Here is a 24,845-nt window from a genome sequence, read left to right as displayed (position 1 = left end):
CTCCATGTCCCTCCTGTCCTCTGTTATCCAAGTCCATGTCCCTACCCCATTTCCTTCCATGATCCAATGTACCATACTTGCGAACATTTTGAACTTGGTAAGAGGGAGATTTTGAAAAAAAACTGGGGTATTGATTTTCCCCTTTGAGTTACATTGAAAAAGAGGTGATTGTAGACAGGAGACAGATCAAATAAAGCCCATTTGAGCTTAAAAACATTGGACGTTTCCTGGCTGAATCGGGTCTGTTGGCATGTATGGTTGTACTACCATTGCCTCTTCCTTCTGCCCACAATGGTCTATTACATTGCCACAGCCTCTCTTGCAAGTCCTGTATTGTTGGTTTGTTGCCCCTGCCCCCCTCTCCACTGCCCTCCATAGTCTGTTGTGCTGCCACGGCCCTTCCTGCCTGCTCAGTGTGGTTACATTGTTGCCTTTGCACCCTCCTACCTGCCTTCAATTTTCAGAGTCCGTGCCCCTGGCCTCTGCCTCTCAACAGTATCCTAATGAACAACTAGATTGCTAACATTCTATATTTATTACAAAAGTGTGGAACGCCTGACGTCATCTTGATGTAATCAAAACTGTAATACCTAGAGCATTTCCTTTATAAATTACATATATGAGAGGGTCTTATTGGCATCAAAATTATGGTTAGTGCTCTAAAAGACTAAAATAAGGACATATTTTCTGAGTTTTCAAATAGCGACAAAGCACTTTTAAATTATTTGTTATCTTTATGTTTTTTTATCCAGTTGACCACTTGATTAAATGTTGCACTTAGGGGAGAGGATGTGGTGTTACTTCCAGAACTGCAGACTTTGCAACTGGGGAACCAGGTTGGAGTTTCTGCTTCAGCTCGACATTCTGTGATTCTGGTCAAATCACTTAATCTCCCCATGTCTACAAACTAAAATGAATTTGTTCTTGTGTGATGTAACCAATGCTCATGTAAAGCACTCCAATACCTGACAAGTCTGCACTATATAACACTGCAAAAACACAAAATAATAAGTGTTTTGCACACTTCTGTCATTGGGCTATATTTGGGCTACAGCTGGCTGATTTTGGGCTACATTTGGGCTCTTTTGTCTCCGGTGGCCATCTTGGGAGATTTATTTGTTATGAAGTTTCCTAATTTCCTCATGTACTGCAGTCTCCTCAGTAGGAAAGGTATTCAGATATGTCACACATTTGCCATAAATTCTGAAAGTTAGCACTCTAGTTGCTCATTAGATCACTGTAGTAAAACTGCTGTTCACCATGGAAGTCTGCTCCTGGTATTAAAAGTGCATGTTTCAGTCTGCATGTCAAAATTTTTTAATGAAATAGAAGAGGATTTGAGAAGTCACTCAAAATGTGCCCTCATTTTCTTTCTTCAGCATTAATCATAATTTCTATGGCAAAATGAACCCCCTCATTGTGTTCCTTTTTAAATTAAATGTTTTAAGTGTTACCAGTTTATTCCAATCAAGATGGCTTCAGGTGTGCCATACTTTTGTCATAATGAAGACAGTAAGCACTCTAGTTGTTTTTAAGAACACTCTGGGACATTCTGTCATTGGGCTATACTTGGGCTACATCTGGGTGATATTTGGGCTACATTTGGGCTCTTTTGTCTCTGGTGGCCATCTTGGGAGACTTATTTGTTATGAAGTTTCCTAATTTCCTCATTTACTGCAGTCTCCTCAGTAGGAAATACTTTCAGCTTTTTACTTTGATTCCATCAAGAAGGCATTCAGATGTGTCACACATTTGCCATAAATTCAGAATGTTAGCACTCTTTTTGCTCATTAGATCACTGTAGTAAAGCTACTGCTCACCAGGGAAAACTGCTGCTGGTATTGAAAGTGCATGTTTCAGTCTGCATGTCAGAATTTTTTAATGAAATAAAAGAGGATTTCAGAAGTCAAAATGTGCCCTAGTTTTTCTTTCTGCAGCACTAATCATACTTGTTATGGAAAAATGAACCCCTTCATTTTGTTCCTTTTTAAATTAAATGTTTTAAGAGTTACCACTTTAATCCAAGCAAGATGGCTTCAGGTGTGCCATACGTTTATCATAAGTAGGACTGTTAGCGCTCTAGTTGTTCTTTGGAACACTCTGGGAAGCTGCAGTAGAACACAAAGGAATCAACTGACAGTCTCTGCCCTTGTTGGATGTACATGTTTTACTGAGAATGTCAGACTTCATTCTCACATGACTGAGAAAGATAATGTGAATTTACAGAAAATAAGCTCTCAGTTTAGCTTATAGATCACCTTCCAAACCTCTGTGGGGAAAAGCATGAGAAAATATTTTTCTCTCAATCATGATATCCCAGCAGAAGGCTTTTTCACATGGTGAAATCACCTTAGAACATACCACAATTCCTAAAATGAGTATGGTACCATCAACAAATGATTTATAATGTAACTAAGGTCTTAAAACCTTCTATTAACTGCAATGCTTTTTAATGAGGTGCTATCATGTATATTGGTCCCAAGATGGCTGCCAACACTTCTTGGATGAAGTGCTGACAGCCAATCAGATCTCACAATGAGATGTGTGGTTAGGCTCCGCCCACATATATATATGATTTTACTTTTGATTTTCTCAGGAACTACTGAACAGATTGACACAAGACCTGCAAAAGGCACTTCCCTGAGCTGAGGACTACCTCTCTGCCAAATTTCAAGTAATTCTGTTCAGCCGTTCGGGCTGTACCTTGGACTAAAGGTCCCTATGGAAAATTGCATGGGGAAAACGTGTTTTGGGACCCCCCTTTTTTCTCAGCCCCCGCTTGACGAATCCCCCCGAGACTTTCAGGGTAGGAGTGGAGCGGAGCGCCCCACCTATTTTGAAAATTTCGCGAGGATTCGTCAACCGGCGCTAAAGTTATTCCAAATAGAATGTTGCGGATTTCCTATGGAAACACGGTCCTAACTATAACTATCTACTGGCGACCGCCAGTAGATAATATAGACACTCAGACACCACCAATCATCCATAGACATACTCACACACTTAGTCAGTCATGGAAATAATTAATCACACTCCCATTTACTCACCTATGCAGTTATACACACACAAGTTCACTTACTCATAAAAATAGTACCACATTCTTACGCTCTTATACAATCATTGATACAAGCACACACTCATCCATACAGCCACTCTCACAATCACACACTCTCACATATACCCACTTATATACTCTTACATGCATATATACTGCATTTCACATATGTAGTTAGTCACAAATGTACCACTGAGATATACATTCAATCCCTAGCACACCCATACATACACTCACTCAACCATACAGTTCATCACAGATGCACTCTTAAAACTATGCACCCATAGAATCACCTACTCACACATCTATGCACAGAGTCACACACAGCCTACCCACACAAACACTCAGGCACCCATACAGATACTCAGACAACCAATCGATAACCCATATAGACACTCATATAGCTATTCACAAAACCATGCAGCCACTTATACTCCAACAGACAGAAACATACAGACATTCACACAGTTTAGTCACTAGTCTGCAGTAAGATACATTTAATGACTCACTTGTAGAGTTAGTTACACACCTAGAAAATCATCCATTCACACACTTGTACACCCACTCATTCTTCCATAGGCCTTTCACTATAAATATATAAAACATATTTAAACTGTTCAGAAAAACACACATTCACTGGATGATGTCATCAGTGATGTCATCAGTGATGTCATCAGTGATGTCACTGACCATGTCATGAGTGATGTAATATGTGACATCATCAGCAGTGCATTGCGGGGGCGCGAGTTATAGTTAGCTGAACTAACTATAACAGGGGAATTTCTAGGGTTTTGTACGAGGGAAATGTCCAGCTAACTATAACGCCCCTGAAACCTATGGTTTTTCTAGTGAATTTCTAAGGTTTTTTAAATGCCAATTCCTAACTATAATGCCCCTGAAACCTTTGGTTTTTTCAGTGAATTTCAAAGGTTTTTTAAATGCCAATTCCTAACTATAACATGCATGAAACCTATGGTTTTTTCAGTGAATTTCAAAGGTTTTTTAAATGCTAATTCCTATCTATAACTTATCTCTGAAGATATCATGAAAAGCATTCTTCTTTAAAAGTAGGGTGCATATTAGTTTTGTGGAAAAGCATCTTTGTCATTGATTAAGAAAAAGCAGTTTCAACGTGGAGTACATATCATAGGATAAAATTTGCTCAGCTCAACCACACCTGCTACTTGCATTTGGAAGGCGCTGTTCGAACTTAACACAATCGTCAACTTTTAACCTGCCCGTGTCTTTAAATGTTCAAGAAAATGTTACAAAAAAATATCGTAAAGTCTTAAAAAATTGATGAACTTTTAACCTGCACGTATTGTAGAATGTTCTAGAAAGTGGGTTGATAGAATACGTTGCACTTCTGACTTCTATGTGTTGTGGAATATTAAAAAGAACGATTCATATGGAAAATTAAAAAGAAACCAATAGAGAAGTTTTGAAACCTAAAAGAATCAAGGAACTATTCTAATTTATTCCTTACATGTATTTGTGTGCAGCAACAAAATTATAGACACAACAGCACTAGGAAGAGGAAGAAGCAGGGAGTGGGGGGAGGGGGGGAGAGATGGGCAGAATGGCATACATGCACAATTAAGTACAACACACATATAGACTAACAATGGCCAAAATGAAACACACCAACAAGGAGCACAAGTCACCCAACCTGCCAGAATCACACCACTGAACGAGCATAGAAGTGAAAACCACGCTGCATTCATACAGGATGTGTACAAAGGCCAGTCGTTGGTGTTGTGGGATGTCTGCGACCGTGGTCATCATGGATGAGATGCCCAGCATGTGGCACATGGTCGAGTTCACTGTGTGTTATGTTGCCAAACGGCTGCTCCTCCCTACCACGAGCCCCCACACTTTTGTACGGTGAGCTGTTGTATCTCGTGCACTTGTACGGCACGCCATTGTAATGCCTATTTGCGCATGTCCTGCTACAATCCATCAACAACATCACAGTGCCGTTTGGAGGTGGTGCATGCCACTTTACAACATCGACTGCTGCGGCTCTTGTAACAGGCCACACCAGAACACAGAGACGCACTTACCGCACTTCCTGTACACGGACATGTCCGAGACACCCCGTTCCCCTTGCCGGATAGGCACACCCCTGCACTGACCTGTGAACAACAGACCAGCACACGCCAGTTGTGCATGCAGGAGGATGCGTACGTAGCTACACATCCAGGCTCACTGCCAACGCTGAGGTGACAGCACACTGTGATGTTGCAGGGCTCGTGCCTATCATGCTAAGACAATGACCACAGGGACACACTTACTAAGATGTGGGTTTGGGGGGCATTGGCGGTCCTGGAGTTGTTGCGATGAGTCTTCTGTCCCTCATGGGTATCCCTGTATCATTCTCATTGACTCTATGGCACCTGTGGGTGTTCTGGTGTGGCTCTTGGCTGTGTTCCCTTTCATGGTGCAGGTAGTTGTCCTGCTTAACACCAGCAGAAAGCAGGTGTAAAATCCCTGGTGCTAACGTGTCTTATCGCCGGAATTTGTTTCGCATTGCAATTGGTGTGAAAGTTGTGATGTGATTTTTTTCGTGTGCACAACAATATACGAACTGAGCAGTGTATCTCATCAAGATCCAGCACCTGACGCACTATTCCCAATCAATATAAATACAATGAGATTTCTTAATAGATTTTGTGTGTACACTAAGTGCAGCCAATACCTCAGTGCAATAAAATACAGGATTTTAGTATTTAAAATAAATCGCAACAGTGCACCTCATGTCTTTTTGCACGGGAACGGCTACTCTCCATTTCATTATCAGCACTTTAACGGAAGTAAAGTTGAGATAAATCTAACACACTATTCAGAAGTTAGTGCAAACTGCAGATATCACCAGTATTCCAGCGATAAGTGCCCCAAAATTTAACACCATGGTGGACTCCATCAAATAACAGTAATAAGAACAAGAAAGAGTCACACAGCAGTTAAGAGAACAACCAAAAACATTATTATTATTTTTTTCTTTTTTTTTTTTTTTTGAAAGAAACCTTTATTTGACTTCAAGGAGTTACAGACATGGGCCTACAACCCTTGGGCCGGCCGCTAATTAGCATGAGACGTATCATTCACCGTTATACAGATTGGTCAATCCGAGGAGCCCGTCAGTCCATCATGCTCCCAGTGAAGGCAGAAGAAATAGTTGAGTGACAATATTAAATACGGTTTCAGTTTTCAAGTTAAAACTAAAAAACATTACACACAAGCAAGGCAATAGGCATTGTAAATGTCAGGACGCGCTCCCCGGGGTAGGGAATCAATAATCAGCGGCAAAGAAGGGAGGGGGGCACGGGAACAGAGGAAAAATCAAACTGTAACTCACTCGTAACCTAACAGATGAGGAATGCTCGGCTAGGGGGACAAAGAGGCATCCAATACAACAGCCAGAGGAGGGGCACAGATGTCTCCGCGATAAGCGTTCCACGGACCATACACCCCAGTCCATTTCCTCGGCTTGCCTCTCGCTACATACACCGTCTTTTCTCTAAACATGCACCAATCCATATTCTCCTTCCACACCGAGACCGTGGGCGGCCTCTGGGAACCCCATAACTGGGCAATATTACGTTTAGCCACCATATTCCCCAAAGTCGCCCACCGCGTCTGTGCCACATTATAATCGTTTGGCTCCCACACGTTCAGCAAGTATCTCCTAGCTTCTGGAAGCAGAGCAACGTGAGTGACCTCTTCCATTACCGCATGCACCCGACGCCAAAAGAGCGCCACCTCAGGGCATTCCCATATAACGTGAAGGAAAGTACCCAGCGAACCACAGCCACGCTTACACATCCCATCCACGGAGAAACCCATGCGCCTCAGGCGGGGACCAGTGACATACACTCTATGGAGGATCTTTAGTTGTACGAACCGAAGGCGGGCTGGAATTGCCACCTCCCGCGGGGAAGCTATTGCCGAAACCCAGTCCTCATCTAATTCCAAACCGTCAGCCACCCAGATCTCCCTCAAGCGGGTCAACAGATCCGCCCGATCGTTGATAAGCTTTTTATAGATAAAGGAGATTGTGCTGTCAGGCACGTAGCCATCGAGCACCCTATCCTCCAGCGGGGAATTTTCCGGGATAGCAGTAGCATCAGGGAAAACCGAGCGCAACGCATGACGGACCTATCGTTTAGCTTATATTCCGCTTTCAGCATTTCAAACGTTTTAAACTCCCCTTTCACCCAGAGGTCACTCACCTTACATATGCCAATCATATCCCATTTCTCAAACCCTTTAGTTTTCCACAAACAGCCCAGCTTTTCCGAAGCATACAGTGGAGTCGCTCGAGTCAGGCGGTCCTTCCAACCCATCGCAGCATTAGCAGCATGCCACACACGTACCGCTATCTTTGTTGGGCCTGTCAACTGCACACCAGGAGACTTCGAATAAAGTGCTCTATTATAATCCCCCCCAGGCAATAGCATTTTATCCATCTCGAACGCCGGGTTCAGGGCCGGCCCGTACATTCCGTGGTTCACCGCCGCCAATTGGGACGCCCAGTAATATCGCTTGATATCGGGGAGTGCAATACCTCCATCATACCAAGGGAGTGTTAATTCTTTGAGAGCGATTCGGGATCGCCCGTCCCAAAACAACCGCCTCTGCAAGCTCTCCACCTCACGGAAATAGCGGGCCGGTATGACGTCGAGTGTATTTTGCAGTGCATACAGGAATCGTGGCAGCGACATCATTTTAAACAACGCCGCGCGTCCGAGCGGCGAAAGCGGAAGCCGTCGCCACCTCGAGACGTCGGCCCTCAGTCGTTGGAGTGGGGGGAGTAGGTTCCGCTCATAACGGGCCACAGGGTCCAAAGTTATGAACACTCCCAAATATTTAAACCCTGACTGCGAAATCTGGATAGGGCAGCCACGCGGAAGGAGAGGAGCATCCCCAGAGAGAACATAGACGCATGACTTGGCCCAGTTAATGACCAAGCCGGAGTTGCGACCAAATGAGTTCAGAACATCGACCAGTACTATCAAAGACTGCCGGGGAGATGTCGTCCGCATAAAGAGAGATGCGGTCCTCAAATTCAGGCGTCCACCTAATGCCGCGCAATGAGGGCTCCCATCGTAACCAGGCGGCCAGAGGTTCCAAGGCAAGTGCAAAGAGGAGGGGCGACAGCGGACAACCCTGCCGCGTGCCTCTTCCCAACCCGAAGGGTGCCGACACTCTGCCATTCACAACTACCTGAGCCAACGGTTCCTTATACAGCAACTTCACCCAACCGATAAACCCGGGGCCAAAATCAAACTTCGCAAGCGCCGCCCAAAGATACAGCCATTCTAGGGTATCGAACGCCATAGTGGCATCCAAGGACGCCAAAACGGCCGGTTCATGTATGTACTCCGCTCTGGCGAGCACTCCATGAAGACGCCTCAGGTTCAGAGCCGTATTACGGTGAGGTATGAAACCGGACTGGTCCGGATGGATCAAGTCGCCAACGACCCTAACCAGACGATTAGCTAAAACCTTAGCAAGAATTTTAGGCTCAGCATTTAATAATGAGATGGGCCTGTAAGAAATACACCGATCCCGCGGCTTCCCCTCCTTGTGAATCACAACTATGGTAGCGAGACGCTGATCATAGGGGAGGGAGCCCACGTCACGTGCCTCAAGAAACATGTCGCAGAGATGAGGCGCCATCTTGTCCGGGCGCAGTTTATACAGTTCAATGGGAAGGCCATTGGGACCCATGGCCTTGCCAGAAGCGACCGAGCGAATAGCCAAAGCAATCTCATCAGGCGACCACGTCGCATCCATCAGTACCCTATCCGCCTCTGACAAAGACGGCAACACTATATCTCTCAGCAACAGATGAGAGTCATCCTCAAGGCCATTCGAGACTGGAGAATATACGTCGCGGAAATAAGTCGCGAAACATTCAACAATTTCCACAGGGTCAGTCACACGCACGCCATCCGCTCTCTCAATAACCAGCACCACTCGACTCGCTCTCTCCTTTTTGTCCAACCATGCAATCAATTTTCCAGCCTTGTCCCCCACATCGTATAAGCGCCCCTGTTGCTCTCTACTCATCACTTTGGCAGCATCAGTGACCAACGCTCTATAGTCAAGCTGCTTAAGACTGAGGACATGCAACTTATCATTCGTAACACCCAGCTCCAGGTCCCCCTCCAACTTGGCTAACCAAAAACATTATTGATTTTTTTTTCAAACTTTATTTTTTATAATAATAAATATATAAACGATAAACTATTTTCAAACTTGATTTTTTTATTAATATAAACAATAAACTAATAAACAAAATGTAACAACAATAATACAAAACAACAAGGCGGAACACTCCCGTGGGAACCACGGATGTCGACGACAGACCTGGAAAATCAAAAAGATTGTTAAAAAAAAACAACATGGTATTCTCAACAAAATACCACAAGAAACAAATCACAGATATATAATTCGGGTCAATTCGGGTCAGCCCCGTTTTCGCTAAGGTCTTGATATGACAAGGGAATACTATTTTCCCTCTCCAGGGACAGATAGCCTTTAACTATTTTCTGGTTCAAATCCAGATCTGGATTAATCCAAATCCTAATCCAGCTCAACAATGGAGATAGGCCACCAGATCAGAAATGTACCCCACCCCCAACTCTTTATGGGCGGCATAGTAGGTGCTCGTTAAATGACAGTCTTGATAACGTTGGGCGCACTAGTTGCTGGAAGTGCCATGCGGACGTGCTTGTGTCATAGGGTAACGCACCAAGGGGCGTGTTCCATTAAGCGCGTAACAGTTGAGGGCTTTTGCTCTGTAACGATTAGGTTCACTTGACACGAAAAGCGTACTGAGAGCAGTTTTCAAGCCAGTAAGTTATATGGTGTTGCCTTGCAGTTGTTGATGGCCTCTTAGAATAGTGGCATGTGTTTAAGTTTTCACCCAAAATGTTGGTTGCTGTTTTATTAGTATAGTGGCATTGGCTAAGTGCACTATTAGTAAAGAAATGTTGTGCAAATTAGTACGGGATTTCAATAACTTCCTTTAAAACTGCCACTCTGTAATGGACATGAAAGGTACTTCTTTGTTCTTGGCAGTGTATTTTGATAATTTTTCGAGTCCTTTTCGTAACAACGAGATTAGAGTGGGTCAGAGCTCAAGTTATGTCTTACTTGTTTCAGGCATTAAAATATATTGAGAGTTATTGATGCATTGCATATTGGATTTCGAAATGCATCGCGCATTAAACAATTACTTTTTTGCCAGTACTTTCCACGTATGCTAATTTAAATTGCGTTTGCACTCATTATTTTTACGCTTGTTTGAATTTTCTTTCACTTTTAGATTGGATATATTGTTGCTGACGGATTCACTTGCATATTCTGTAATTAATCGGATAGTAATTGTAAACTAGGTTTTCGATTTTATTGTAAGAAACGTTTGCTTCACTACAAAGTGCAATGATGGTTTGGTGGGTTGCTTTTTGTTCATCTTCCGTAGAACAGATTTTCTTTTTCCTATTGCACTTATTGGAGGTTTATTTCAACACTTTTTACTTTACTCTTTGTTTTTTTTTGTCTCGTTTACATATCATTTATGATTTCCCTTGGTAGGAAGAGGTTAAAGGGATTATTCCCCACTGATATCTTTATTGATCACTTCTCTATATAACGCATGTGTTATCCGGGCATGATCCGGCATGTGTTTTTGTATAATATATTTTATGTTTTTGCTTTTTTGAATTGACATGTGAATTATATTTGTTCTTTCACTCTTTCGTTTGTGTGATTTTCTTCCTACTATCAATGTATAATATATGACAATATTGTACGTTACTTCATACTATTCAAAGACTAAAGATTGGCCCTGAAGAAGTGACTTGAATATCATGAAACAGGTGTTGGCGATTTCCTGAGATAGAGTTGATTAGCTGAAAGGCTCTTTTTTTATGTTGGCAATAAATCTGAGCTAAACCGCCAATTTTCATCTCTAAGGAATTATTGGACACAAATTTTCCTTCTCAAAGTATTGCCATATTGTTTTCTTGCAGACCTCAGCCCAAGTCTGCTTGTGTTTTATAAATATAATGTACCTGGAGGCAACACAAAACCTCATGACTCCTTACTGTAGTTTGATCTGGTAGTGAAAGAGGTTCCCTTTTCTTGCTTTAATATTTATTTGCCACCATGATCAGCCCATCTTAGATGTCCATCAGTGGCGGCTGGCATCTACTGAGGGTGGAGAGTCAGGCAAACAAAAGAAAAACACTTCCCGATCCTGAGAGACGACGTCCTCCGACGTCTTCTGTTGAGACTGCAATTCAGGCCCCAGCAATCGCCCTCGACCAATCCAGGCCTGCTCATGAGCTGTTAACCAGCATGTGAGCAGTGCCCTGATTGTTGGGAGCGGCCTCTGTCACTGCTCCTGAGGGGGCTGGATGCCTGCACTTGCTCTCAACATAGCTTTCTTAAGACAGCTGAGTTGAAAGGTTTAAAGTGCGCATGTGTGGCTGGCTTTCTCAAGAGGTAGCCCTCTGTCCACCGCGCCGCCGTGCTCACTAAGCAGGCCATGCCCCATCCTGATGCTCGTTTCTGGATGGGATGATGATAAATAAAATGGCAATAGATTACCTTTTTTTTTTATCTCTGTGGCTTTGGGGCACGAAAGTGGGGCGACGCTCCTCCACTCCAATGGAGGAGCTGACCCTGACTGTGCATCAACATTTTACATAATTTCTGTCATTTTAACCTCTGATATATTTTAGATGAGAGCAGGGTATTTTGAATGCATGTGTTACTGCCACAGGCACCTATTTAGAGGACACCCGCATCGTGGGACTACCTTGACCCTTCCCAGCAAACCCGCAACTCCCAGCAGCCTCCAGTACTGGGATCAGGACTGCCGCAGTTTCTCGCTGTTCTGTCATAGGCCCCTGTTTAGAGTGCACCCCCTCCTGCAGCGTGGGACTACCTTGACCCTGCCCAGCGCAACCACAATTCAGCAGCAGCCTCTGCTACTGTGAGCAGGACTGCCATAGTTTCCCGCCGACCCCTAGCTAAGGTACTGTGCCCCTGTGCTGTCTGCTGTCCCTGCCGTACTTGCTGTCCTTGTCTTGTCTGCTGTCGCTGCCCCTTCTTTGCCTGCTGTCCCTGTGCTGCCTGCTGTCCCTGTACTGCCTGCTGTCCCTGTGCTGCCTGCTGTCCCTGCACTGATTGCTGTCCCTGCCCCTGCGCTGTCCCTACCCCTGCGCCGCCTGCTGTCCCTGTGCCGCCTGCTGTCCCTGCGCTGCCTGCTGTCCCTGCCCCTGTGCCGCCTACTGTCCGTGCCCCTGCGCTGCCTGCTGTCTGTACCCCTGCGCTGCCTGCTGTCTGTACCCCTGCGCTGCCTGCTGTCTGTACCCCTGCGCTGCCTGCTGTTTGTGCCCCTGCGCTGCCTGTGCCCCTGCGCTGCCTGCTGTCTGTGCCCCTGCGCTGCCTGCTGTCTGTGCCCCTGCACTGCCTGCTGTCTGTGCCCCTGCGCTGCCTGCTGTCTATGCCCCTGCGCTGCCTGCTGTCTGTACCCCTGCGCTGCCTGCTGTCTGTGCCTCTGCGCTGTCTGTGCCCCTGCGCTGCCTGCTGTCTGTGCCCCTGCGCTGCCTGCTGTCTGTGCCCCTGCGCTGCCTGCTGTCTATGCCCCTGCGCTGCCTGCTGTCTGTGCCCCTGCGCTGCCTGCTGTCTGTGCCCCTGCGCTGCCTGCTGTCCCTGCCCCATTGCTGCCTGCTGTCCATGCCCCTGTGCTGCCTGCTGTCCATGTACTGCCTCCTGCCCCTGCGTTGCCTGGTGTCTCTGGGCAGCCCTCTGTACCTGCGCTGTCCCTGCATTGCCGGCTGTCCCTCTGCTGCCGGCTGTCCCTCTGCTGCTGGCTGTCCCTCTGTTGCCGGCTGTTCCTCTGCTGCCGGCTGTCCCTGCGTTGCCCACTGTCCCACCACCCCCTGCTGTCCCTACGATGCCTGCTTTCCCTACTCCCGTGCTGCCGGCTGTCCCTGAGCTGCCGGCTGTCCCTGCCTCTGCGCTGCCTGCTGTCCCTGCCCCTGCACTGCCTGCTGTCCCTGCGCAGCCTGCTGTCCCTGCGCAGCCTGCTGTCCCTGCGCAGCCTGCTGTCCCTGCGCAGCCTGCTGTCCCTGTGCAACCTGCTGTTCCTGCTCAGCCTGCTGCCTGCTGTCCCTGTGCCACCTGCTGTCCCTGCGCAGCCTGCTGTCCTCGCCCTGGATGCCACAACAACAGCTGCGTCTCCTCTTCCCCACGATCCACCAAAGAATCCTTCACCTACCGACACTGCCTCTTCTCCTGCGACACAACCTATGAAAGGTCCCACACTATTTCTGCCCACAAGACCAATAACACTGCAACCACTCCACTGTATCCTGCTCAACACCCGCTCACTCAGCAAACACACCACAGGGATATGGGACACCATCACCACCCTCTCCACCAACATTGCCTTCATCACCAAAATGTGACTCAACCCCTCCTCAAACTCAGACATCGCTGCCTCTCCTGAAGGCTACAAAATGATACATGGAGACCGCTCCTAAAAACAAGGCGGAGGCATCGCCATAATCTTTAAGGAAACCATCAGATGCACCATCACTAACGACACCACACCTCTCATGGTACAACTCAACTTCCTACTACAAACTGACGCAAAGACCACCAAAAGAGGCACTCCTCACCTACAGACCCCCGGGACCCCAAGCAATCTATTTTCACCACTACTTCCTACTCAGAGACCTTAACTTCTACATTGATGACACCAACTATGCCAAATCCATCACCCTCCTGGAGAACCTGAACAATATTGACCTCACCCAACTGGTCACGATCCCACGCAAAAAGCCATACACACACTCGACCCCATTTTCACCTCCAGCAACAGAATCAAATTCAGCCACACCACAAAACTCACCTGGACTGACCACACCATTGTACACTTCACCATCACCGAACCCCATCCCACCATCACCAGCCATCAGATCTCAATCAATCAAGTGTCTCGTAAAGTGCGGCCATTCATCCGTAAGGGTTTCAAGGCTCTGGCGGGTGAGGGAGGGGCAGTGTTCTGATCCATCAGAGGTGCTGTGGTTCAGTCAAAGAGCCAGATCTTGAGGTCCTTCCTGAATTTAGGCAGGGACAGTGGTTGCCTGAAGTTGAAAAGCAGGGTGTTCCATGTCTTTACCGTGCGTAGGAGAAGGATCTTCCTCCGGCTGGGGTCTTGGAGATATGTGGGATGGTGGCCAGGGCCAGTTTGGCAGAGCAAAGGTCTCTGGTGGGTGTGTTAAATGCGAGGTGGTGGTTAAGGTACGTAGGTCCCGTGTCGTGTAGGTCTTTGTAGGCATGTGTGAGGAGCTTGAAGGTGACTCTCTTGTTGACTGGGAGCCAGTGAAGGTGTTTCAAATGGCTGGTGATGTGGCTGTGGGTGGGGTATGTTGAGTATGAGTCTGACCAAGGCGTTCTGAATGTTCTGCAGTTTCTTGACGAGTTTCTGGGTGCCGGTAGAGAGTGCATTGCCATAGGGGGTTCTGCTGCTGATGAGTGCGTGAGTGACTGTCTTTCTGGATTTGGTGGGGATCCACTTGAAGGTCTTTCGGTGCAGGCGTAGCATGTGGAAGCAGGATGATTAGATGGCATTGACCTGGCGGCTCACAGTGAGTGAGAAGTCTAGGGATGCTGAGCTTTCGTACATGGTCTGTGGGTGTGGGTGTGGGGTGGGGGATCCTCCCCACCTCAGCTGGAGCAAGGTTTCTGAAACCCAGTGGTCACAGGCCCTTCCCACCTCCCAACCCCAGACCCCAACCAGACTGTCTAGAACTTCGCAGACTGGATCACTGACAGCGCCAACAGAGTCGCCCCACTGAAACCTACAAGTTCCAACAAGAACACTCCAGAACTCAGGACCCCCAAGCGCAACTGCCACAAACTGGAATGTTAGCATGCCACCAAGAACCCAGCCAAAAGAGTGACTCACAAAACTGCCTTCAGCAACTATCACTGGCATATCAAAGAAACCAGGAAAGCAGTCATCACCACCCACATCGGCTCTGCAGCTAACCTCACAAAGAAACTCTTCACAATAGTCAAGAATATTATCTACCTCAACAGCCATAGAGAACACCATCCACCCCTCCCAAAAACTCTGCGACACCCTCTCACAACACTGCCACAGCAAGATCACCAATATCTACAACAATTTCAACATCCAACCCTCAACTCTAACGACCTCAAGCAACTAGGTAACACCAACCAAACCGTTACCAACTGGTCACTGCTCACTGCCCTGACCACCTCAGCTATCAATTCTTCTATCCATTCCAGGACGCCCACTGCCCCCTGCCTCCACCACCTCTACAACCTCACTATGAACCCTATCAGCACACAACTCACTAGAATCCTCAAAACCTCCATCTCTACAGCAACCTTCTCAGACAGATGGAAACACACAGACACCAGACACCTAAAGAAAGCCTCTGCCGACCCCAACAAACTAAAACATGATCTCCTTGCTCCCCTACCCGTTCAAAGTACTCAAGAAAGCCATCAACCAGCAGCTCACAGAATTCCTGAAACAGGACCACCTACTGGACGCCTCTCAATCAGGATTCTGTGCCTGCTACAGCACGGAGGCCGCTCTGATTGCCACCACAGGCTACATCAGAACACTCCTTGACCATGGAGAAACTGTCGCCCTGATCCTCCTCGACCTCTCTGCGGCTTTCAACACCGTCTCCCACAACACCCTCAACAGACTCTACAACATAGGCATACAGAAAGATACCCTCCAGTGTATCGCCTCCTTCATTACAGGATGCACTGCGAGCACCCGATCATCCTCCATTCACTTCCGCACCAAAAGAGGTCCAATGCGGAGTACCACAAGGACTTTGCAGAAGTCACATGAAAACTCTTGAAGAAAGTTGTCCAGTTTAAATACCTTAAGTACAAAAGTATATATAACCTAAGACTGGTGGAATACAATCAATATGTGTAATGTTAGGATATTTATTAGGCCTTTAATTTACTGGTATGCCCAGTGAATACGCCATATCATGAGATTTTCAAAAATATTCTGATTGATATTTGACCTGCCTGTTGGCTATCCAACTTGACTTGGTTGTGCGCATTTCAAAATCTTTGTCCTCCCTAAAAAGATAAATATTTTGCTTACTTCAATAAACTTGCAGTGTATTGTAGCCCATTGTGTTTCTTAATGCAAATGAGATTTTGCAGAGAACTTTACGTTTACCAAGTTTTTCCAAAAGCTTTCTATATCAAGTTTACGCCTATAATTTGTACATACAAAAAGTTACAGCTATTCATTTGTAAACTGGTTGCTGTAACTATTGAACACTTTTTGCTGTTTTGACTACTGTTTGCAAATTGTGGGAGGAATTTCTTGTTTTCCTATTTAGAGGTTTAAGTTGGCGATGTTGTTTGGTTGCATTGAGTTAGGTTGCACTAACTGCATTCCATGTGAATTGTGTGTGGACAAGCATGATATTGGCTTTTTTTTAAACTGGTGATTTGTAGCACCTCTGATGACATTTGTAATTACGATAACAGGAGTCCTTGGAGACAACAAATCCTGGCAAGAACTAACTAATTAATACTACTGGAAGAATACCTGCTCCAGTTGGTAAAAAATAAGATATCATAACGTAAACCATGCTGGTTGCTTGCTAAAAATCATATTTATTTTCAAACTCTCACTACAAGAGTTCTTTGTGTCCCTGCTGTTGAAGTAAATATTGCCGGGTAATTTTTACGAGTTCCAATCCATAGCACATTTTACACTGTTTAAAAAAGCTTCTTGCCTTTCAGCCGTGACCAAATCCTTGGACGACTGTGTCCCTTGTTGCAGTGTACTCCTGCAGTGGAATTACTTGCTGGGTGTATTCGCTGAATCAGTAAGGCTGAAATCTAAGTGACACTACAGGCCACTCTCATTTGCTCTGCCTTTTATAGATTACTTTTTAAATTACGGTGGGGTGGTTTGAAAAACCTGTTCGTCAGAAGTCTTGGCAATGCATTGATTTAATTTATTTTTGCTACCCTAGGCAACATTTGGCAGAAGGTGGACAAGAATAGCTAAGATGGTTGGAAGTCGGTCTGTTTTTCAAGTGAAGAGCTTTGCTCGACACTACCTTAAAAACAAAGTAAGTAAAGTGCTTAATTCTTAATTGCATGAGGAAGGAAGAATTCTTGTTATTGCGATTGATATTTCTATTTGTGCCTGTATATATGAAAATGTAGTGTTCACTTGTCTATGCTTCAGTTTTTGTTGAACTGAAGAACCTGTTATATGAATTGTTACATTAATGTTTAATATGTTTCTCAAAAAGGAAATTAGCAAATTCTAGTTTTTGTTTTTAAATACATTTGGGAACAGGGCATCAATTAAGAAGAATACTAAATAGATTCACTCCTCTAAATTAGCAGAGTACTTACACAACAAGAAATAGAGACCTACCATACTCCCAAAAAAAGAAATTGGAAGTAATGACTGTGCATCAGATAGCACGTCTCCTCTTAAATAGTCGGATTGAAGCCATGTGTAACATGGTGCCACAGTGGAAAATCTTATTGATTTCTCTTAATCTGATGTGATCTAATGTAATGAAAGCCTTTAAGGCAAAAATACATCTTTTCATTTAAGTGACACACTAATTCCAAGTGAAGGAAGGATTCTGACTAAACGACCTGTATTTTAAACTCAACATGTGTTATATTCACCTAACAAAGACTTTTGTTATGTTGCTGGTTTTGTGTGGTGTACACTCGTCCATCTGTATTGCCTCAGATCGCTCCATACACACATTTAGAATTTAAATTGCTATGTTTACCCCTTAAAAGAAATATTTGAAGCCAAACTTCTAAAGGTAATGGGTTACATACTCTCATGTCAAAAAAGTAACTAGTGTCTGGAAGTTGTGTTTAAATGTGTGTTAAAAAGAATAAAGGCTTATTAACAGTTTGACAGAGCGGTAACAGCTGTAAATGGGTCGTGCTCCTACCCCTCCAGACTCCCACTTGCCCTGCCACATTTAGAGGTGAATGAACAGCAGGTTTTCTGAAAGCAGAGCCTCCGCTGGCTTCGCTGTCAGAAGCCTCCGACTAGTTTGGGTGGTAAACTCCATTCCTCTGGCGGAGCTTGTTGAGTTTTAACCACTTCGCACTCGGTTTGGAGTGCGGAGTTCAGCAAACACTCACCATCCACCACATAGCGGAGTTTACCAGTGCCCGACCCAAGATTTCTACACCTGATAGGGCTCCTATCTCTATGTTCACGTAATGCACTCTAGTAGTGCTGATGTGCTTCTGTGGAACACAAGCCTTAAACTTTCAGAGCCAATCGGGAGGCGCGCAACAAGTTAGATTCTTGAAAGTTTGCTAACGCCGGCTGCATTCTTCCCTTCTCCTTTTTGGCGTGATGCAGGCAAATTGAAATCACCCTCCTTAAAAGGTGGAATAACGCTGTGCTGTTTGGAGTTGTTTCCTGTTTGGCGCGGCGCCTAGTGGCCTGAGCAGCCATGAGAGAGGTCAGAGAAGTCGGAACTTGCAGGGCTGAAACACAGGTAGTGGGACTGAGAGCCAGAAGCTGCATGAATTGCCGAGAGTTGTGGGCTGTGAGAGAGTAGTTAAGGAGAGGCATAACACAATGCAGGAATGTGAGAGAATATGCCATCTGCTCTTAAGCAGTGCAACCCTATGCAATAAGTGTGTTCTATCAAAGTTGTTATCAAGCGCTTATCACACGCTCCATGTCATGAGTTTCACGACACATCAAATGTATTTGTTTAATGTTGGCCTTCTGTTCTGCTTTCTCCATCCTTGCTGTTCTGTGGAACGGTGTTCAATTACTCAGAGGCAGCAAGGGTAAGTGGTAACAGACTGTGTTACTGTGTTACTGTGTTAAAGTGTTGTGAAAAAGTAATTACAAGCCTCATCAGCGCCTCAAACTGGGCCTGCATTACACATAGGCCTTTCTTCAGGAAATGCGGCACAACACAGCTTTGCGGCAGATAATTGCACTAGAGCTAGAGGATATTTAGCCGTTTTTTGCCAGCCATGTCTCTGAAGGCTGAAGTAGATAGGGCGCAAACAGCTCTGGCGGCCCGTAATAAACATCAGCGAGGCTCATGGCGGCTGCAGGACGTGCTGCGGTGTCGGACCATGCATGATTGAAGGGGGGGGTTCTTTTGGTTGGGAGTCTGTGCCAGCAGAACTCCGCGGAGTTTTCATTCAACTCCACTGAATTCTGGGGAGTAGAACTCCGTGAACTTCGCCCACTCCTGCTTCTAACTCGACTCATTTGCAACCAGGCAGTCATCCTGTCACATTTAGGACGAGGTGAACATCTCTTGATTTCCATGCCCACAGTATTTGTCGGGCTAAAAACTCAAACAATCACCCCGATGAGCAAAGAGAAAACTTACAGCGTTTCAGAGCTATTGGGGTTTTTGTTTTTAAACGGTAAACTCAGATTTTGGCATTTTGTTTCTTGAAAACTAAAAACCTCTATCAAGCTGGTGCAACAAACCGGGTGCCCGCTCAGCAAAGTTCAGTTGCTTCAGTGGAGAATATGCACTCGTGTTTCATCTGAAGGCAAAGAGGTCCCCACCTGTCTGTTGTTGATCTCTAAATTTGGATGGTGGTTCTCTGCCAGGGGAAGGGAGCCCGTGGCCCCTACGTTTTTGTTTATACTATGTTTTAAGGGATTTTGTTTTAGCTAATAATGTAAGGAGAAATTACTTTACTAATTGTATATTTACTCTTGTAGGTAAATACTCAGGAAATTGGAAAAGAGGAAATGAGTAATGACAGCAATGTCAACTGCCTTTTGGACAGCAAAGAGGAGCCTGCATGGATATCTGCACAATTAGTGGGATGTTCTGATTCCAACCTGAACCCAGTAAAAATTGAAACAATGTCAGATGATGAAGAAGTAGACATTACGGATGAGACAGATGCACTGCTGTCAGGAGAATCCTCAAATAATGATGCGTCATACACTCATAATATTTCAACAAAAGAAATAGCTCTTAGCGATCATGCTTATCAACGTGTGGAAGAACATAATCTTACAGTAACCAATCAGGAATGTCCTGCTCTGACAGATGTAAGGGGGACCTCTCCATGTACAATTCCTAAGGATGTCTTTTGTGCAGAAAACAAGAACTTTGTTGAAGTTAAATCTTTAAAGTCTTTATGCTCTATAAGTTGCGCCACACAGTCGGTGATGTGTGATAAACAGAATCAACATGGGACTGATGCAATTGCCAATAAATCACCAAATGCTATCCAGTGCTCAGACGCAGAGGACTTGGTTGGTGACGATCTGCTTTTACTTCCTTCTTGTCAGTTAGATGAAGATAGTCAAGAGGAAGAGGAGGAGCTAAAACCACCCGATCAGGAAGTGATAATTGAAAGAGATGTCATCATGGAGGAAGAAAAGCAAGCCATTCCAGGGTTCTTTGAAGGGCGTCCGGCAAAAACACCAGACCGTTACCTTAAGATTAGAAACTATATTCTGGGACAATGGTGAGAGTTCTTTTTAAGTAATGATATTTGAAATATAGTGTGATTGGTATAATTAGTATCCCTATTGAGCGTGAGAGATTTGCAAGTTTTAATGCTATTGAAGTTGGTGATTTTTAACTGAACCCATTGGATGCTGGATAGTTTGCAGCACTGCATCCTTGTTAGTAAATCATGGTAATAAATTGGTCAGTCTGCTCTTATTCTGAAAAATAAATTCACTTACAAATACATTTATAAAATACTGGTTTTGACTAGTGCTCCTTTTTATCTGCAGAGCTGATAAAACCTACAGTCTCCTAAATATTTACAATTTAATTCGGAGTGGAAGCCTTCCATATCCTACTTCGGTTAAGTAATGTATATTAACATTAGATGATTTCGTACATCTATTGCAGTTTTTAAAATAGAGAAAACAAACCCTGCTCCTGTTGCTGTGCACCTGCGTGTTAAGCTGATCCCTGTTCCTTTATGCCAGGGTGCATCTAACTGTTCTTAACTGCATGTTTTTTTTTTTTTGCTGAGCATAGGCATTGAGTGGCCAGCGTTTGGTTGTCCATTTTCAATCGGCAGAGGTTTTCATTGAGGGAAGCTTCTGTGCACCAAAAACTGGATAAGTCAATTCTCAACACTAGAGCAAAACCATTGTTCACAGGCTGCATGGAACATTTTAATAAAAAACGCAGTGTAAGCATTCTCCACGTATGTATTATGATGTGTGAAAATAAACTAGCAAATTCAGTAACCTTTAAACAAAATCATTATCATGTACATTCTGATGGTGCCTTTCTCATCCAGCTGTGAAAGACCAAATCAAGCGAGTTTGCATTCAGCTCTTGCATGTTGGTGATAAGCTGCCTTTCACCATTTTCTCTCTTACCAAATTGTTATGGAGATAGTTGGCAAACACTTTGTAAGCTTTGCCGAGTTGATCAATACTTTCCATGTACATATTGCATATTACAGAGCCTTTTCTTATTTTATTTAGGTGGAAGACTTAGCTTTTAAGTTACAAATGCTTGAAATTGTCAATTAGAAAATACGATGGGATCGTGAGAGAAACAAGTACATTTTAGCAAATTACAGACAGATTGCTTGGGTACAAGGAGACATATGGCATTATGTTATGCAAGTAGGTAACAATCCTAGTACTAGTACGGATGATGGATTAGGCTGGTGTGGTAGTTGCAGTAATAGAAAGTTTACTCAGAATACAGTGGATTATTTGAAATGGAGAACCTTTCAATGATGTGGTAAATCTTAAGAAGTGCGCGACAGAAGTTGGAGTTGATATGGTTCTCTTCAAATATTAGTGAAGTAGTTACGTTTCCTGTGGCATGCTACTAATTGCACGGCTGTATGCAACATGGTTTAATTTGAAGTACGGGGGAGTCTGATAGGTGAGCTACTAGTGCATAACCCGCTTAAGCTGATGAATTAAGTGAAAGCTTTAACGTGGAGCAGAATTGAAGGTGGGTGAAAGCAACATTGACTTAGTGTGACACAAGGTGAAAGTAGCACCTTAACTTTTAACTTTCATAATTTTTTTAGTTTTTGTGACTGATATGTTGACATATGAAGTTATTTGTTTGGATATATGGTGGTGGATGTGTTGCCCAGTGATGAGTCAGATGGATGTTTTGATGATCGTTGTGATGACTTGTTAGTGGGTGTGTTGGCGATTGATAAGGTTTGTGTAGATGTATGATTTTGGGTGTGTATGATGCTGGGTGTGTGGTTTTTGATGTTGCTTGTGTTGACTTAAGACAATTGTTGGCTTGATGTATTGACATTTGGTAGTTGTGTTGACGTTTTGACGGTTGGTATGTTGATGTGTGGACTGAGCCCGTGTCCTGCTGTAGTGACTGCAAAATATTTTACAAAGTTAAGGTCGACCTTAACCTTCATGTCCGTGCACCTGAAATTGTTGACTGGAGCAAAAAGCTCCCCAATCTAATGAGTAGCCTTTATTTTTTGAATTTACATACGCGGACCTGCTTCATCAACCTTCATGAACTAAAATCCTTCTCCACTACCCGCAGTGGGGTTTGGCACCCCCCCCCTCCCAACAGATTAATGAAACCTTTGTTTTTTTCAGTGACTTTCTGTGTGTGTTATTTTTTAACATGAAGTAACTTGATACTAACTGTATGTAGTTGGGCCATGCCTACATAAGGAAGTTTGAATATGTGTGTGGGAGAGTGCAATGAGTATAGGGTGTGTGTAGTAGAATCTTCCTAACCAGGTCTCAAAATCTACACTCCACTCGTGAAGGTGAGTAGATTTTTTTCAGAGCGAGACAATTTTCAAGCCAACTGGCCAGACATGGTGAGTGGATTCTACTGCTGAGATAATTACACTCCTACCAAGTACCACGCATCAGGCGTTCGACTAACGCATCTCAGTGTGGTGCTTCGTATCACCTCACTGAAATGCTTTGTCACGCATAATACATCGTCTCAGCCCTGTCACAGAAGTGCTGCAAACTGAGTGTGTGTGGCAGCAGTGAGTGCTCGCCTGTGGCCTTCGCAGCTCTTACAGGCTTGGGGCACTCCCAGCAGCGTGTTGCTACAATGTATCTTCAACATTCCAATCCCACGGCGCCTTGCAGCTCTGAGTTCAGGCAGCCTGACGTCATGGCACTGCCACCGGAGAGAGCCACACTACTGTTGAGACAGCTTGGGCCAGTCTACCCTATCAGGTTGTGACACAACTTTATGGCGCCGCAAGGGGCACGTGACGTGACGTCCTGCTGTTGCCAGAGCACACGGTGGGGTCCTGAATTACATTTTGTGAAGTTGGCCCGCAGCAAATAATTAATCTAGGTGCTGGGCTGGTTCATAGAGCACTGCTGCTCACACCGGCCGACTGCCTGCGTTGTTGGGCAAAATTTATGCTATGGCAGCACTGCTCCCCGCCATCTAATTAATTATTTCAAGCTCCTCCGCCAAGGGGGAGTGCTGCAGCCAGTGACGGATTGTCACCGTCATGGATGACAGTCACTGACCGGGTTGCAGCGGCGGCCAGGACTCAGTGGACAACTGGCCGGCGGCAGGCCGAAGCCTGTACCGCTTAAGGCTGATTAATTGTCCCAGGGCCGATTTGAGCTGCCTTGCACAGTGAGTCACTGAAGCGCCAGTCATGTTGCCTGGGGCTCAGGCTGAAAGATTCAGAAGAACAGATCAGTGAGTATAACCACAAGCCACTTCAAATGTTATCAGTCAAAGTGTGTAATTATAACACAATCAAATTAAATTTAACAGGAGCGCGCAATCTGTCTGAACGCTATGAAAGTTCTATGGATACCTATTAGGGAACTTAAGCCGCCAGCCATCCCACAGACCCCATGACTTGTCTCTGATCATTGGCAAGTCCCCTAGATATGCACCTTCGTCTGAATTGTAGCCCTATTGACCCATAGGGCTGGTCTCATTCCTACCTCTGGAATGTCTTTTGATCCGAAGTTTGTCCAATTGACAAGGTGGCGGCCTCATATGATGAAACAAGCGTTAAACAGCAGTTACATGAGTTGTGAAACTTTCTTGATTCACGAGATGATTAAGGAGGTGATGGCACTTTGAAGAGGCAGTCTCATAAATGGGTGTATTTTCTTAAATTTGTATGTTTCCCTTATCGTCATTGTTTGATTTTGCTCTCAAGAAAGTGTCACTCATAGTCGTTGAATGTCACTCAGAATTACACTGAAAATTTGAAAATGTACACATAAGCAAACTGAAGCCTTGGCAGCTATGTAATTATAGCTTGCTTACTGTGCAGGCAGTGCAGTGCGAAGATCTGGGAGGCAGCGGGGTGAAACGTTCTAAAAACGTTCAAGGGTGGGAAAGAGCAGGTGTTGATTTGCTGATTGCCGCACAGGCTCGTAATGCTGAGCCTATGTTGCAATCCGCCAATCATGTTGCATGTGTGCTCTTCGTCAATATGGCGTGCTTTATCAATCAATCAATCAGTTAATTTGTAAAGCGCACTACTTACCCGCAAGGGTTTCAAGGCGCTGGGGGGGGGGGGGGGAATAGTGCTGCTGCTACTGGTCGAAAAGCCAGGTCTTGAGTCGCCTCTTGAAGGTCAGCAGGTCTTCGGTTTGTCGCAGGTTGAGGGGAAGGGTGTTCCAGGTTTTGGCGGCGCGGTGGGAGAAGGACCTGCCTCCGAAAGTGGTTCTACGGATGCGCGGGACCGTGGCCAGGGCGTGGTCAGCGGAGCGGAGTTTCCT

General features: G+C 45.0%; 1 protein-coding gene across 4 annotated transcripts in view; it reads left to right on the top strand.

Annotated features, from left to right (window-relative positions):
• Positions 1–24,845, top strand: part of MYSM1 (Myb like, SWIRM and MPN domains 1) — a 298,882-nt gene that overhangs the window by 120,890 nt on the left and 153,147 nt on the right. For all 4 annotated transcript variants that reach the window (XM_085602494.1, XM_085602497.1, XM_085602495.1 and 1 more), the window contains 2 exons: positions 17,137–17,235; positions 19,860–20,620. In XM_085602494.1, coding sequence (XP_085458620.1) covers positions 17,137–17,235; positions 19,860–20,620 — 860 coding nt within the window. The remainder of the gene's footprint in view (positions 1–17,136; positions 17,236–19,859; positions 20,621–24,845) is intronic.

This window comes from Triturus cristatus, chromosome 4_2 (assembly GCF_964204655.1).
Source record: "Triturus cristatus chromosome 4_2, aTriCri1.1, whole genome shotgun sequence".
Classification (NCBI taxonomy): Eukaryota; Metazoa; Chordata; class Amphibia; order Caudata; family Salamandridae; genus Triturus; species Triturus cristatus.
This window is presented reverse-complemented; position numbering and strand designations above follow the sequence as displayed.